Source organism: Procambarus clarkii, unplaced genomic scaffold (genome assembly GCF_040958095.1).
Source record: "Procambarus clarkii isolate CNS0578487 unplaced genomic scaffold, FALCON_Pclarkii_2.0 HiC_scaffold_136, whole genome shotgun sequence".
Classification (NCBI taxonomy): Eukaryota; Metazoa; Arthropoda; class Malacostraca; order Decapoda; family Cambaridae; genus Procambarus; species Procambarus clarkii.
This window is the reverse complement of record NW_027189169.1, coordinates 335,706-353,065: the sequence shown is the minus strand read 5'-3', so window position 1 is coordinate 353,065 and position 17,360 is coordinate 335,706. Positions and strand designations below refer to the sequence as shown.

The 17,360-nt window shown below is 45.2% G+C and overlaps 1 protein-coding gene across 2 annotated transcripts in view; it reads right to left on the bottom strand.

Moving 5' to 3' along the window:
* The window catches only part of LOC123756890 (nuclear speckle splicing regulatory protein 1), a 142,557-nt gene that overhangs the window by 77,286 nt on the left and 47,911 nt on the right, over window positions 1–17,360 (bottom strand). Inside the window, exons 1-2 of one of the 2 annotated variants that reach the window (XM_045740302.2) lie at window positions 14,303–14,436; window positions 12,557–12,695 (exon numbers count right to left, since the gene is read on the bottom strand). In XM_045740302.2, coding sequence (XP_045596258.1) covers window positions 12,557–12,571 — 15 coding nt within the window. In that variant the 5' untranslated portion in view covers window positions 12,572–12,695; window positions 14,303–14,436. Of the gene's footprint in view, window positions 1–12,556; window positions 12,696–14,302; window positions 14,442–17,360 lie in introns of those variants that run through there. The other variant, XM_069320451.1, reaches the window with a different exon arrangement.

The following is a 17,360-nucleotide window of genomic DNA, read 5'->3' as shown; positions in this document are numbered from 1 at the left end:
AATATTTCTCAAAACAAAACTACGAGCCTTCAATAGGAAGTAGCTGATCTGTAATATTCTAAGAGCATGGACAATAGTAGGTAAATTTCACAACCCATGTGGGACCTGAAAACTACAATTTTCCTTATAATTGAACCAATCACGAATATTCTGCTATGTTGACGGACGGGTACTGTGACACGTAAATTGGTACGTGAGGAAGAGTTTGGGCCTTGGTAAAAAAAAAGTAACTGGGAATATATCACATATTTACTAATTCATATTCAACATATTGACTTTAAGCATTAAGTCATATATGTGCTGTCTTGTGGGAGAACGGGTTGCTATATACACACATTGTATATAACCATGTATATATGTGTTTGCCATAGAACACATATCTATGTTTACTCACTATGTTTACTCACCATACTAAGCTAGTATGGTGAGTAAAACAAGAGTGGTAGCATGCACAGTGAGGCTACCTCGATTTCCTCCCTCCTTCACCAAAATGCCTCCTCTCACAATAATATGCACAACACTAATTATCACCACAATCCTGCTATTATCAAAATCCTGGTCATTAAATCCTGTAAATGAATAATTGATCACAAGTTTATTTTGTAAAAAAATATATGAAGTGGTTTGAAGATTCCTAGATAGACGAAATAATGCTGTGGTGCTGTGGCTAGTGCTGTGAACATCATGAATAGCATTGATTTACTGATATTTGCACATTGCACACAATTATATATATATATATATATATATATATATATATATATATATATATATATATATATATATATATATATATATATATATATATATATATATATGTGTGTGTGTGTGTGTATGTATATATATATATACATACACACACACACACACACACACACACACACACACACACACACACACACAGAGTTCCTCAGAGAGGTGTGTGAGGAACTCAACAAGAGGTTCCAGGAGGTCTTCACAATAGAACAGGGTGAGGTCACTGTGCTAGGAGAAAGGGAGGTAAACCAGGCGGCCTTGGAGGAGTTCGAAATTACGAGAGAGGAGGTCAAGAGACACCTGCTGGATCTGGATGTTAGAAAGGCGGTTGGTCCAGATGGGATCTCGCCATGGGTACTGAAAGAGTGTGCAGAGGCACTTTGCTTGCCACTCTCCATAGTGTATAGTAAATCACTAGAGACGGGAGACCTACCAGAAATATGGAAGACGGCGAATGTGGTCCCAATATACAAAAAGGGCGACAGACAAGAGGCACTGAACTACAGGCCAGTGTCCTTGACTTGTATACCATGCAAGGTGATGGAGAAGATCGTGAGAAAAAACCTGGTAACACATCTGGAGAGAAGGGACTTCGTGACAAATCGCCAACATGGATTCAGGGAGGGTAAATCTTGCCTTACAGGCTTGATAGAATTCTACGATCAGGTGACACAGATTAAGCAAGAAAGAGAGGGCTGGGCGGACTGCATTTTCTTGGATTGTCGGAAAGCCTTTGACACAGTACCGCATAAGAGGCTGGTACATAAGCTGGAGAGACAGGCAGGTGTAGCTGGTAAGGTGCTCCAGTGGATAAGGGAGTATCTAAGCAATAGGAAGCAGAGAGTTACGGTGAGGGGTGAGACCTCCGATTGGCGTGAAGTCACCAGTGGAGTCCCACAGGGCTCTGTACTCGGTCCTATCTTGTTTCTGATATATGTAAATGATCTCCCGGAGGGTATCGATTCATTTCTCTCAATGTTTGCGGACGATGCTAAAATTATGAGAAGGATTAAAACAGAAGAGGACTGTTTGAGGCTTCAAGAAGACCTAGACAAGCTGAAGGAATGGTCGAACAAATGGTTGTTAGAGTTTAACCCAACCAAATGTAATGTAATGAAGATAGGTGTAGGGAGCAGGAGGCCAGATACAAGGTATCATCTGGGAGAGGAAATTCTTCAGGAGTCAGAGAAGAAAAAAGACTTGGGGGTTGATATCACGCCAGACCTGTCTCCTGCAGCACATATCAAGCGGATAACATCAGCGGCATATGCCAGGCTGGCCAACATACGAACGGCATTCAGAAGCTTGTGTAAAGAATCATTCAGAACTTTGTATACCACATATGTCAGGCCAATCCTGGAGTATGCAGCCCCAGCATGGAGTCCATATCTAGTCAAGGATAAGACTAAACTGGAAAAGGTTCAAAGGTTTGCCACCAGACTAGTACCCGAGCTGTGAGGTATGAATTACGAGGAGAGACTACGGGAATTAAACCTCACTTCGCTGGAAGACAGAAGAGTTAGGGGGGACATGATCACCACATTCAAGATTCTGAAGGGGATTGATAGGGTAGATAAAGACAGTCTATTTAACACAAGGGGAACACGCACAAGGGGACACAGGTGGAAACTGAGTGCCCAAATGAGCCACAGAGATATTAGAAAGAACTTTTTTAGTGTCAGAGTGGTTGACAAATGGAATGCACTAGGAAGTGATGTGGTGGAGGCTGACTCCATACACAGTTTCAAGTGTAGATATGACAGAGCCCGATAGGCTCATGAATCTGTACACTTGTTGATTGACAGTTGAGAGGCGGGACCAAAGAGCCAGAGCTCAACCCCCGCAAACACAACTAGGTGAGTACAACTAGGTGAGTACACACACATACATACACAGTTTCCACATATACAATACACACACACAATATAATATAATATAATATAATATCAGACAGACAGTATGGTTTTCGATCTGGAAGATCCTGTGTATCGAATTTACTCAGTTTCTATGATCGAGCCACAGAGATATTACAGGAAAGAGATGGTTGGGTTGACTGCATCTATCTGGACCTAAAAAAGGCTTTCGACAGAGTTCCACATAAGAGGTTGTTCTGGAAACTGGAAAATATTGGAGGGGTGACAGGTAAGCTTCTATCATGGATGAAAAATTTTCTGACTGATAGAAAAATGAGGGCAGTAATCAGAGGCAATGTATCAGAATGGAGAAATGTCACAAGTGGAGTACCACAGGGTTCAGTTCTTGCACCAGTGATGTTTATTGTGTACATAAATGATCTACCAGTTGGTATACAGAATTATATGAACATGTTTGCTGATGATGCTAAGATAATAGGAAGGATAAGAAATTTAGATGACTGTCATGCCCTTCAAAAAGACCTGGACAAAATAAGTATATGGAGCACCACTTGGCAAATGGAATTTAATGTTAATAAATGTCATGTTATGGAATGTGGAATAGGAGAACATAGACCCCACACAACCTATATATTATGTGAGAAATCTTTAAAGAATTCTGATAAAGAAAGAGATCTAGGAGTGGTTCTAGATAGAAAACTATCACCTGAGGACCACATAAAGAATATTGTGCAAGGAGCCTATGCTATGCTTTCTAACTTCAGAATTGCATTTAAATACATGGATGGCGATATACTAAAGAAATTGTTCATGACTTTTGTTAGGCCAAAGCTAGAATATGCAGCTGTTGTGTGGTGCCCATATCTTAAGAAGCACATCAACAAACTGGAAAAGGTGCAAAGACATGCTACTAAGTGGCTCCCAGAACTGAAGGGCAAGAGCTACGAGGAGAGGTTAGAAGCATTAAATATGCCAAAACTAGAAGACAGAAGAAAAAGAGGTGATATGATCACTACATACAAAATAGTAACAGGAATTGACAAAATCGACAGGGAAGACTTCCTGAGACCTGGAACTTCAAGAACAAGAGGTCATAGATTTAAACTAGCTAAACACAGATGCCGAAGAAATATAAGAAAATTCACCTTCGCAAATAGAGTGGTAGACGGTTGGAACAAGTTAAGTGAGAAGGTGGTGGAGGCCAAGACCGTCAGTAGTTTCAAAGCGTTATATGACAAACAGTGCTGGGAAGACGGGACACCACGAGCGTAGCTCTCATCCTGTAACTACACTTAGGTAATTACACTTAGGTAATTACAGTGGTACCTCAGAATACGAGTGTCCCTGTATACGAGTTTTTCGGAATACGAGCAGGATTTGCTTGGAAAATTTTCCTCGGAAGATGAGGGTGTTGATACGCGTACAGGCCGACCTAGCGCGTGGTAGCACAGCGATCGCGCCTCAGTTTACCAGTGCCTCGCGCCCAGTGACTATCCCGCCTGAATTCTTCACAATGATTTACAGTTTCTTGTCGTTTTTTTGGCCATTTGAGCATAAAAGTTGTTATTATATATCTCGCCATGGGTCTCAAGAAAGCCAGTGGTAAGGTTCAACCTAAGAAAATAGCTGTGAGTAGAGGCAGTAGAGGATATCCCTTCTTCATTAAGAAAATGTATGAAGTATGGGAAGAACTGCAAAGTTTTGTTGAAAAAACTCACCCAGATAAAGCTGTAGCAGGCCATTGCATTGACCTTTTAAATGACAACGTGATGTCTTACTACAGACAAGTGTTAAAATGTAGGGAAAAACAAGTGTCTTTAGACAGATTCTTAGTAAGACAAGCAAGTCCCAGTGGTATGCAGGCAAAATGTGCCAGGGAGTGCACCCCAGAGAGGTCCTCACTGCATGATGTTATAATGGAAGGGGACTCCCTACCTTGAGGTTACCTTGAGGTGCTTCCGGGGCTTAGCGTCCCCGCGGCCCGGTCGTCGACCAGGCCTCCTGGTTGCCGGACTGATCAACCAGGCTGTTGGACGCGGCTGCTCGCAGCCTGACGTACGAGTCACAGCCTGGTTGATTAGGTATCCTTTGGAGGTGCTTATCCAGTTCTCTCTTGAACACTGTGAGGGGTCGGCCAGTTATGCCCCTTATGTGTAGTGGAAGCGTGTTGAACAGTCTCGGACCTCTGATGTTGATAGAGTTCTCTCTCAGAGTACTAGTTGCACCTCTGCTTTTCAACGGGGGGTATTCTGCACATCCTGCCATGTCTTCTGGTCTCATGTGATGTTATTTCTGTGTGCAGGTTTGGGACCAGCCCCTCTAATATTTTCCACGTGTAAATTATTATGTACCTCTCCCACCTGCGCTCAAGGGAGTACAGTTTTAGGCTCTTTAGTCGGTCCCAATAGTTTAGATGTTTTACTGAGTGGATTCTAGCAGTAAAGGATCTCTGCACGCTCTCCAGTTCAGTAATTTCTCCAGCTTTGAAAGGTGCTGTCATTGTGCAGCAGTACTCCACTCTAGAGAGCACAAGCGTTTTGAAAAGTATCATCATCGGTATAGCATCTCTAGTGTGAAAAGTTCTTGTTATCCAACCTGTCATTTTTCTTGCAGTTGTGACGGCTACTTTATTGTGTTCTTTAAAGGTAAGGTCTTCCGACATGAGTACACCCAGATCCTTTACATTGCCTTTTCGTTCTATGTTATGATTTGCCTGAGTTTTGTACGTGGTTTCCGTTTTTATATTTTCATTTTTTCCATAGCGCATGAGCTGGAACTTATCTTCGTTAAACACCATATTATTTTCTGTAGCCCATAGAAAGACCTGATCTACATCTGACTTCCAAACAGTAACACCTTTCCTCCTCACCCCTCCTCACCATCTTTCACACACCAACAGCATTCATCAGCAAGGGTAAGTAATAACTCGAACATAGTTTTGTAAGTTTATTTAGATAAATTAGGTATAAAATTTAGTTTGAAGTGAAGTTTTTGGGTAGTCAGGAACGGATTAATTCATTTCCCATTACAGTATTTCTTATGGGGAAATTAGCTTCGGATTACGAGTTTTTGGAATACGAGCTGTCTTCAGGAACGGATTAAACTCTTAAACCGAGGTATCACTGTATTTTGACATTATTAGGCGATGCTGTGGTCACAAGCTGAACAGCAGTGCTGTGAGCTCATGCTGCATGTGTCAGCCTTAGTTGCTCACTCAGTAGTGAGGCTCTCATACCCGGGAATGTTACCCAAGATTTTTTTAAATGGCGTCTGTTTACAAGAGCCCTGAGGAAGCTGATGTGAACCCCATGTACCTGCGGGAGTTTTGAATCATACGCTAAAAATAAAAATACCCGGAGGCGCGTTGCACACCCCCTGTCGAGGGCCTGCAGGTACGTTGTGCGGTTCAGTGGTCAAATTAACATTTTTGGGTGTGTGGAATGGATTAATTCAGTTTACAGTATTTCTTACGGGAAAATTTGTTTCAGTTTTCGAACCATCTCTGGGAATGGATTAAATTTGAAAACGAAGGTACCACTATAGTACTTAGTTTGTGTGTGTGTGTGGTTGGAGTCTTAACTCTTGGGGAGATTCTTGTCTTAACCCTTAAACTGCACAACACGTCGTATGACGTATTGAATAACATACCCAAAAGTGCGCATCACGTCATATGACGTGTTGGAGTACTACACAAGATTTAAATGGCCCGCGGATACAGGGGGTTCACCTCACCTTCATCAGGGCTCTTGTGAACAGACACCGTTTTTTTTTAAATTGTGGGCAACATTCCCGGGTGTGAGGGCCTCAGTACTGAGTGAGCAGCCAAGGCTGGCGCACGCACCATGAGCACACAGCACTGCTGTTCAGCTTGTGACCACGGCATCGCCTAAAAATGTCAAAATATATATATATGTAGATGCTATTATTTAGCGATGATAGTATTACAGAAGACCCCTGATTGTGATAAAAAAAAAACCAGTGTTGAATGTAATGAAACGCCATTTTCTGGGCGAGTCCCAAAGGCTCCCCAGAGCTTACTAGGCTGATATGCTAATGTCAGACTTTGGCATCAGTCATGTGTATGGAGTTCTTATGGGCCCTACCGGGGACCACGAGCCACAGCCTGGCCCCCCTCTAGAGAGGCAAGGGGGAGCAATGGCCTATAGAAACTCCTGTGTGATTGGAAGCATTCTATGTCTGCCATCGATCGGGTTAGGCACCCAGAAAGGTAGGCGTCCCAAAACAAACACCTATTCTGGTGAAAATAGACCAGAATAGGTCTACTACCTGTGAAACACACTACCTGTGGTCTACAACAACTCTAAAACAGCTTGGTTTACTGTTGATATTTTTGTAGACTGGTTCAAAAATCCTTTTTGCAAAGAAGTAAGAGATTTTCAGATAAACAAGTGTGGAGTGAGATGGAATGATGTCAAGGCATTACTCTTGGTTGACAATGCCCCAGCTCGTGTAGGGCTTGACACATTAGCGTCACATGATGGACGCATCAAATGTATGGCCTTACCTCTAAATACCACCTCCTGATCCAGCCAAAGAATATGGGTGTTATATATGCAATGAAAAGGCTCTACAGATGAGCAATGAATAAAGAAATCATGGTGGTGTTTGAGTCAGATGAAGACAAAAGACAAGGAACCGATTCGTGAGGTCAAGCAACACTGGAACGTTACAAAAAATACTCAATTAAGGAAGCAATTTACAACTGGGCTAAAGTTTGGGATGAAGTCAAAAGAGTCAACATTAAGAAATTGTTGGAAAAAACTCCGATTGCTTAATCATGCTGATGAAGTGACTGCGGAAGAAATGGATTTAGAAGGATTTTCAAATGAAATTTATCAGGACTTGCATGCCACTGGTGAGGAGTTGACGCTGAACAATGTGAAGGAGTGGTTAGATATTGATGCAGTCGATCCACCAATTGGTCATTTAACAGATGATGAGATTGTACAAAATGTTACTGGAACTGTTGACGAAGACGGAGAAGAAGATGAGGATGAGCCTGATAGGAGGTTACAATCTGCTACATGTGTTGACGTATTGTTCCATGTTGAAAAACTCCTTGATATTGTTTCACAAACTGACAATCCAGAGCTACCAGGCTTTTATCAACACCTAAGGATGATGAAAGATATTTGTCTCAAGGACATGACAAAAGGAAGGAAACAAACAAAAAGGAGTCAATATTTTTCATAAACATGAGACCAGAAGACATGGCAGGATGTGCAGAATACCCCCGTTGAAAAACAGAGGTGCAACTGGTACTCTGAGAGAGAACTCTATCAACATCAGAGGTCCGACACTGTTCAACACGCTTCCACTACACATAAGGGGCATAACTGGCCGACCCCTCACAGTGTTCAAGAGAGAACTGGATAAGCACCTCCAAAGGATACCTGATCAACCAGGCTGTGACTCGTACGTCAGGCTGCGAGCAGCCGCGTCCAACAGCCTGGTTGATCAGTCCGGCAACCAGGAGGCCTGGTCGACGACCGAGCCGCGGGGACGCTAAGCCCCGGAAGCACCTCAAGGTAACCTCAAGGTAAACTAGTGGCAGAAAACCAACCAGCACAGCCGTACCCAGCACCAGCACAGCCGTACCCAGCACCAGCACAGCCGTACCCAGCACCAGCACAGCCGTACCCAGCACCAGCACAGCCGTACCCAGCACCAGCACAGCCGTACCCAGCACCAGCACAGCCGTACCCAGCACCAGCACAGCCGTACCCAGCACCAGCACAGCCGTACCCAGCACCAGCACAGCCGTACCCAGCACCAGCACAGCCGTACCCAGCACACCAGCACAGCCGTACCCAGCACCAGCACAGCCGTACCCAGCACCAGTATAACAGCAGCCTGCACCAGCTCAGAAGCAGCTGAAGCCAACACAGCAGCAGCGAGCACCAGCAAAGCTGATGCAAACATCTAAAAACATCGTGTGTGGAGTGAACAGTTTGAACAAGTGCTAAATTTAAGTGTATACATAGTGTTAAAATTAAAGTTGCAGTAATTTTAGTGTACAATAGTTTTCATAAACTGTATCGTAGTACTCAACATACAGCAGAACTACTTAATCAACAGTGCTAACGACATAATACACTACAGTACATATTTACTGTATAGCATTCACAACTCCATGAGACTTCAAGATGGACATTACTCTAACAATAAGGTAAATAACAACTGAAACACAGTCTTTTTTTAGTAGAGTAGTAATACAGTATCCACTCAATTTAACGGCCTCTTTTATACCGATCTGCCGGTAATAACGACCGGTTTGGGAGACCGGTATTTAGAGCCTCGTATAACGGTCTGGCGGTCGATATTACCGAAGGTCGGTATTGAGTTTGTCTTGGCATCAGAGGGTCCTCACATGGCAAGCAGGCCGCCTATCCCTTTCATCCCCTCCCTCACCCTCACTGAACCTCTACCCCCACACCCTCACTTTCTGCCTCCCCATCCCCCCCAAGACCCTTCTGGGAAATGGCTCAGTAGACTGCCAGCCAGCCAGAGACCGCCTGGAGAATCTCCATCTAATAAAGCATTCATGAAACAAGTATTTTATAACTTTTTATTATCCTAATATTATTACTAAACAAAATCTGTAAGCAAAAATATATATGATGTACATCCAGAATTTAATTAAGAAACATCTGGTTAACTGGGTCAAGTGTTAGGCTTATCTCTTCCCTCCCCCACCACTGGCACCCCCCCCCCCCCCACCCCCATACTTCCCATACACACGCCGTCTGCTTCACTTCAACATCCATTGTGCTCCATCCCTCCCTCCCTCTCTTCTTCCCTCCCTCCATCCATCCCTCCCTCCCTCCCTCCCTCCATCCATCCCTCCCTCCCTCCCTCCCTCCATCCATCCCTCCCTCCCTCCCTCCCTCCTTCCTTCCTTCCATCCCTCCCTCCTTCCTTCCTTCCATCCCTCCCTCCTTCCTTCCTTCCTTCCTTCCTTCCATCCCTCCCTCCTTCCTTCCTTCCTTCCATCCCTCCCTCCCTCCTTCCTTCCCTCCCTCCTTCCTTCCCTCCATCTCCCCTCCCTCCATCTCCCCTCCCTCCCTCCCTCCCTCCCTCCCTCCCTCCCTCCCTCCCTCCCTCCCTCCCTCCCTCCCTTCCTTCCTTCCTTCCTTCCTTCCTTCCTTCCTTCCTTCCTTCCTTCCTTCCTTCCTTCCTTCCTTCCCTCCCTCCCTCCTTCCTTCCCTCCCTCCTTCCTTCCCTCCTTCCTTCCCTCCTTCCCTCCTTCCTTCCCTCCTTCCCTCCTTCCTTCCCTCCCTCCTTCCTTCCCTCCCTCCTTCCTTCCCTCCCTCCCTCCCTCCTTCCTTCCCTCCCTCCCTCCCTCCCTCCCTCCCTCCCTCCCTCCCTCCCTCCCTCCCTTCCCTCCCTCCCCTCCCTCCCTCCCCTCCCTCCCTTCCCTCCCTCCCTTCCCTCCCTCCCTTCCCTCCCTCCCTTCCCTCCCTCCCTTCCCTCCCTCCCTTCCCTCCCTCCCTTCCCTCCCTCCCTTCCCTCCCTCCCTTCCCTCCCTCCTTCCCTCCCTCCTTCCCTCCCTCCTTCCCTCCCTCCCTCCTTCCCTCCCTCCCTCCCTCCCTCCCTCCCTCCCTCCCTCCCTCCCTCCCTCCCTCCCTCCCTCCCTCCCTCCCTCCCTCCATCCATCCTTCCTTCCCTCCCTCCCTCCATCCTTCCCTCCCTCCCTCCCTCCCTCCCTCCCTCCCTCCCTCCCTCCCTCCCTCCCTCCCTCCATCCCTCCCTCCCTCCCTCCCTCCATCCCTCCCTCCCTCCATCCCTCCCTCCCTCCATCCTTCCATCTCTCCATCCTTCCATCTCTCCCTCCTTCCATCCCTCCCTTCCTCCCTCCTTCCATCCCTCCCTCCCTCCTTCCCTCCATCTCTCCCTCCCTTCATCTCTCCCCCTCCTCCCTCCTTCCCTTCCTCCCTTCTTCCCTCCTCTCCATCCCTTCTTCCCTCCTTCCCTCCTCTCCATCCCTTCTTCCCTCCTCCCTCCATCCCTCCCTCCCTCCCTCCTTCCTTCCATCCAAACATCTGGTTGCGAGCCGGTTCCTTCCCCCACCAACGACACCCCCCACCCCCCCCAAACTTCCCATACACACACTCTCTCTGCTTCATCCGAACAACCATAGCTCCATCCCTCTCTCCCTCCCTCCCTCCATCCATCCATCTCCATCCTACCATCCATCTCCATCCACTCCCTCCCTGCATCCCTCCCTGCCTCTGCCTGCCTGCCTCCCTCCCTGCCTCTCCCTGCCTGCCTCCCTCCCTCCCTGCCTCTGCCTGCCTGCCTCCCTCCCAAGCTCTGCCTGCCTACCTCCCTCCCAAGCTCTGCCTGCCTGCCTCTGCCTGCCTGCCTCCCTCCCAAGCTCTGCCTGCCTGCCTCCCTCCCAAGCTCTGCCTGCCTGCCTCCCTCCCTGCCTCTCCCTGAATGCCTCCCTCCCTCCCAACCTCTGCCTGCGTGCCTCCCTCCCAAGCTCTGCCTTCCTCCTTGCCTCTCCCTCCTTGCCTACCTCCCAGCCTCTCCCTGCCTGCCTGCGTACATTTCAGCCTCTCCATCCCTGCCTGCCTGCCCATCCACCCACCAGTCAGCCATCACTAACACAACGAGTGCATTTGGAGCCGACATGGTGCATGGATGTTCCTTGATTGTGCCGATATGTCCAACAAAGTCACGGAATGAATACTCCAGTCTCATGACAAATCAAAACAATGTGCCATGAATCTGTGACGTTACAGGGTAGAAGGCACTACAGTGATGGACCCAGAGACTGGCTGTATAAAATATATCTTACCTGAACGTTACTTGAAAAATTACCGACACTTTACTTCGGAAATACCAGAGCTCCGGAAATAACGACCAGGGTACAGCCCCATATAGGCCGTTAAATCGAGTGGATACTGTATATAGGTGCAGAATATAATATGATAATGCATTTTTATTGTGTACAAGAAATAAAAGGACACTGACGCAAATGCCTCCTGAAGGTCACCTCTTGCAACGAATCCAACGCTCCAATGCACTGGGGTTGGTCCAATATAGTACCTTGAATCGAGGTCGTACTGTACTGAGGCCTTCACACCCGGGAATGTTGCCCATGATTTTTTTTTTATATGGTGACTGTTTAGGAGAGCCCTGAGGAAGCTGATGTGAACCCCCGTGTAGCCACGGGAGTTATGAATGATACGCTATACCTATGAGATCCCTGAGGTGCGTTGCGCACCACCCGCCGAGAGCCTCATGACGCATTGTGCAGTGCAGTGGACAGGGAAACAAGCAAACGTCCCATTCTGCCACCGCATCGCTTATCCGCACAGCTCATCTCCTGGAGGGGTGAGCCCCGGACCCCTCATGCCGGCTACCAAATCACTCCAGTTCAGAGGCTGAGCATCAAAACCCAAGCAAAAAATTGCCGACCAGAGGGAGGGAGGGTGCCAAGGAGCCTCAGGGACAGGGATGCCAGATTGGGCTACTTGTAGCCCAATTGGGTTACCAATTATGATAATTGTATTCAATTAAAATGCCAGCTATGTATGTCACTACTTACTACTTTTTCGGCGACAGTTAAAATAAGCTGGGCTGTTTATTCTGAAAGGCGAATCAATTGAAAAAAAAATGTTTGGCTACTTTTATTGTAAAGTTTGTGACATGTAGTTCTTCAGATCGCAACTTTTGGCAACTCAAATCTGGCACCCCTGCTGAGGGGCTCACCCAGAAAATATTGTTTCATTACATTCAATGTTGGTTTTCTGAGGGAAGCCCCTTTGGCTCCCTAGAGCTACTAAACCAAACAAAAGGAAAAAAAAAAGAGTGACTTACCCAGGAGGTGGTATGTCAGATGGTAACATACCGACTCCCACTGTCAGTATGTTACCATCTTGAGCACCATCCAATACCTTATATTGCACCATCCAGACTCTGAGGATCCCATGGTGTTCAGTTCCTCATTCGTGGTTGCATTCAGGTCCTCTTTCATATAAAGCAGTACACCACCTGCTCTTGTTGTTCTGTCCCTTCTGAACAGTGGATGATACCCTGGAAGGAGGAATTCCCCTTCAATAATGTCCTCTCATTCCCATGTTTCACTTATGCCAATGTTTCTGTAGTTGTGGCCTCCGTGTATGCACACATCAAATTTATTCACCAGGCTTCTGGCATTAGTGTAAAAGCACTTTAAATTTCTTTCATTGTTCCTACTGGGGTGAGAGATAACTCCTAGATTCTGTACATTATCCTGTTGCTCGCTGTCACTCCAGTTTTGTGCCTGTTCATCTTCCGATATGTTACGTGGGTGAAAATAAATCCCCTATTTTAGCATGGAAATACACTGTACAGCTGGCACAAGCAATTTTTAGTAATAATTATGATTTGTTGTAGTACAATATAAGGTAATGTATTTCTTTATTTTATATTCATGATCATTTATGAACCTAACACAGCACAACACTAAAATTACTGTACATAAGCTTGGCAAGATCAGTTTTGATTGCCAAATGCTAAGGCTTCACTGATTGAAGGCCCTTGGCTTTCTGGTAAGCATAGGTTTCTCAATGCCATTTTCAGTTATCTGGCCAAATTTACTATTATTCAGATTTCTGTTCGGATATGTCGGAGTTTTGAGAACTCCTTAAATTTATCCAGAATCAATTTTAGCTGGAAAACCCCAACTGTTGGGTTGAAAAGGCTTCAGATAACCAAACTGGAAAGGGTGCAAAATCATGCAACTAAATGGCTTCAGAACTGAAAAACCAGAGCTATGACAAGAGTTTAGAGGTGTTACACAGCATATACCAAAGGTGTTCCGTCTTCCCGATACTCTTTATCATAGGATGCTTTGAAACTATCAACAGTTTTGGCCTCCACACTTTTTCATTTAACTTGTTTCAACCATCTACTTCACTGTTTGCAAAAGTGAGCTTTCTAATATTTTTTCGGCAGCTTTGTTTCCTTAGTTTGAACCTACTACCGCTTGTTCTTGAAGTAGCAGTGTTCAAAAATTTTCTTTGTCAATTTTGTCAATTCCTGTTATTGTTTTGTACGTAGTGATCATATCTACTCTGTTCTATCACTATGTACAAAACAATAACAGGAACTGACAAAATTGACAAAGAAAATTTTTGAAAACTGCTACTTCAAGAACAAGAGGTAGTAGGTTCAAACTAAGGAAACAAAGCTGCCGAAAAAATATTAGAAAGTTCACTTTTGCAAACAGTGAAGTAGATGGTTGAAACAGGTTAAATGAAAAAGTGTGGAGGCCAAAACTGTTGATAGTTTCAAAGCATCCTATGATAAAGAGTATCGGGAAGACGGAACACCACGAGTAAAGCTCTCATACTGTAACTACACTTGAGGCAACCTGTCCTCCTACAAAGAATGTTGCTTTTTGCTTGTATATATTACATATTGCCAAAAACTGTTGTACTAGAAAATGCAAGTGACTCGCGAAAGTGACGTACCGTCCCATTTTCTGTTTTGAGGTCCTCTGGTAGGTAGGTTAGAAGAGGACACTAATTTGACCATTTTCTTGACGTTGGGAAACCTTTAGAGGCCGGCTGCTTGAGTACAGTACTTACACATTTCAAATAAAATATTGTATATTATACACATTGAGAATGTGCTACAAAATATATTTGTTACAGTACCTTGAGAGAAGCTTCCACCCAGTTAAGAGGGGCCTCATCATCTTGCTCAAGTTCATCATCTGAGTCAAGCAGAGGATTTAGTTTCCTTGTACCAAGAGACGTAGGGCCTTTATTTTTATTTGGCAAAATTAAGCCATATCTGAAAGTAAACATTTAATTATTGAAATATTTTTTAATTTCAATTTCATAACTATCATAAAAGATGTCGTGCAAAATCTTCCAAACAGATCTCCCCCAAAAATACTGGATTCCTCAGGGAAGGAGGATTAGAGGGGTGGAGCAGCAGTGAAATTGGGATTCTCAGTTTGTTGCAAAAAGTAATTGCCATCTAATTAGCATACATAGGTAAAAAAAAAAAGCATTGAATGTAATGAAATGCCATTTTCTGGGTGAGACCCGGAGGCTCCACAGAGCTATCCAGGCTGATATGGATATACTGTATAGCTTTCTGGCATCAGTCAATATGCATGGAGTTTTTGCCTACCAGGGACTACAAGCCAGAACCTGGGGCCCCCTCAGAGAGGCACGAGAAGCAATGGCCTATAGAACCCCCCCCCCCTCCTGTGTGGTTGGGAGCATTCTATGTCTGCCATCGACGGGTCTGGCACCCAGAAAGGTAGGCGCACCAAAACAAACCCCAATTCTGGTGAACATATTGCTACCGAATGCCGAACGAGTGGACAGAACTCCCAAAATAAAAATTAGCAAAGTAGCATGACGTCATCACGGTTCCACACTGCTGTCTGCGCAACTACCCCCTCCCCAGGAGGGGGAGAGGGAAGCCCCAGACCCTCGCGCCAGCGATCCACCCTTCAGTTCATAAGCTGAATGTCAAAACATGCAAAAACACTGCCGACCGGAGGGAGGAAGGGTGCAGGGGAGCCCCCCCGGGGTTCACCCAGAAAATGGCATTTCATTACATTCAACGCTTGTTTTCTGGGGAAAGCCCCTGTCAACTTTCTTGGGACAGGGGTAGCTAGGATTCCGGTCCTGGCTACGGCTTTTCTTTGTTCCTCTTCCGGAACGTACTGTAACCGCACGATTATCCGGGATTCGAACATCCAGAAAACGCCCTTATACGGCCAAAATCGTGAACAGATAAAGTTACTGTATCTCAATATCCGGCCAAAATGGCCATGAGAGCCGGATAAAAGCTGGTTTTGCCAGATAAAAATTCGATTGTGCCGTATTAATCCCGTCTGCCTGTGGCTCTAGACGCATGGTGGAGGAGGGGGTGGGGGTGGGTGGGTGGTGTTGGGAGGGTGGGAGGGGAGCGTCAGGAGGGACCACCTGGGTACAGGAATTACCATTAATTTTAGAACAATTAATCATAGCCAAAAACAAATGAAATAAGTACTAGTAATTATGTAATAACAAATATATAAGTTTCCTAAAAGCAATGTGCACAGGCTGAAATTTCCTTAAAAAATATTGTGTTTTTTTCCTCCTGGCGGCCTACGTAACGTGCTATAACTGCCCCAAGTGGACCCGTCCAACACTGGTCAACCCATGTGCTCCCGTCCCTCGTTTTATACCACAGTGCTGCGCCATTAGTGAAATATTTTTTTTAAATAACTTTTTTATTTTCATAATAACTTTGAATATTTTTCCCCAAGACTATGTCTGGTAGCAGCATCAATCGATCTGGAGGTGTTAAGAGGAAGAAAGTTGTCCTAATAATTAAGGAGCCATGGTAACCGAAAATCCGAAGAAAAATGGAATATTTACGAAAAATTACGAAAAATACTACAACGTTCTGGCAACACTGGTCCAAACCGTTTAATGATATCTTGAAAATTAACGTAATTAGAGTCAAATTTCCCGCTGCAACTTTCGTGAATCTGGTCCTCGCGGCGTGAGTGCGCCGCGGGGTATTGTATCTTATGTTGTAGAAGTCTTATTTTTCGTAATAGCGTTGAAAATAACATGTTATGCATAAAATGAATATAAACTCACTCATTGGCAACAGTATCGTGTGAGAGAGGGTGGTATGTGGCTCAGCCCCATCAGTGACTCTGTGTCTCTCGTGGGGGGTGGTTGTATCGCTGACGCGCGCTCACACTATCTCCCAGAACTCATGCTATTATTGTTATTTGTACTGCAATATGACTTACCAAACGAACAAGAGACAAGCATTGAAAGCTAGATGCATGCGAGCTCTCCATAGAAGGTACTAGCTGGCCGCAATGCGTAAATCACGCATTGTCACGGGTGACCGCGAGTATGTGTATCTTGTCGCGCGCGCTACGCAACTCCAACTTTTACAACTAGATCCGGTCTCACAGCCTTTATTTATTATTCAATTTACATGAAACTTGCACATTATATGTAGAGTTTACGCCTCTATAAACGGATGTCATTATTCTTATCTACGTAGATTTATTGATTTTATAAATAATGATACACTTCATTTTGTTGCATACGTTTTTGGGAAACTTTTATAAATCTGTATTATTGCAATAAATACATCTGGGATACTGATGTGACATGCAAATCTTTATTATATAGTAAGGTCATACCTGCGTGTCGTAGAAATGATTTTGGTTCACAATTGTGGGCTGTGAAATCAATTGAACATGGTTGAAAAATTCAATTTTTTTTTTTTTTTTTTTCCGTCTCTATTTAGGCTGAGATGCTGAAACTTGGCCTAGGTGCAGCACCTTTCACATGTATCAGGATAATAAATTATGAATACCCTACAACAATTTCTTATATCCTGGTACCATGGCCCCTTAATGACAAGTTACTGTTATACACCTCAACCAGTGTGGCGTCACAGTGCTGCGCCATTAGTGAAATATTTTTTTACATAAGTTTTTTATTTTCATAGTAACTTTAAACATCGTTGGCCAAGACTATGTCTGGTAGCAGCATCAATCGTTCTGGAGGTGTTAAGAGGAAGAAGGTTGTCCTAGATTAAAGACAAGTTACGTGTTCTTCAACCAAGGAGGCGCAAGCCAGGCGCCTCCAACCAGCGAGGCGCAAGCCAGGCGCCTCCAACCAGCGAGGCGCAAGCCAGGCGCCTCCAACCAGCGAGGAGCAAGCCAGGCGCCTCCAA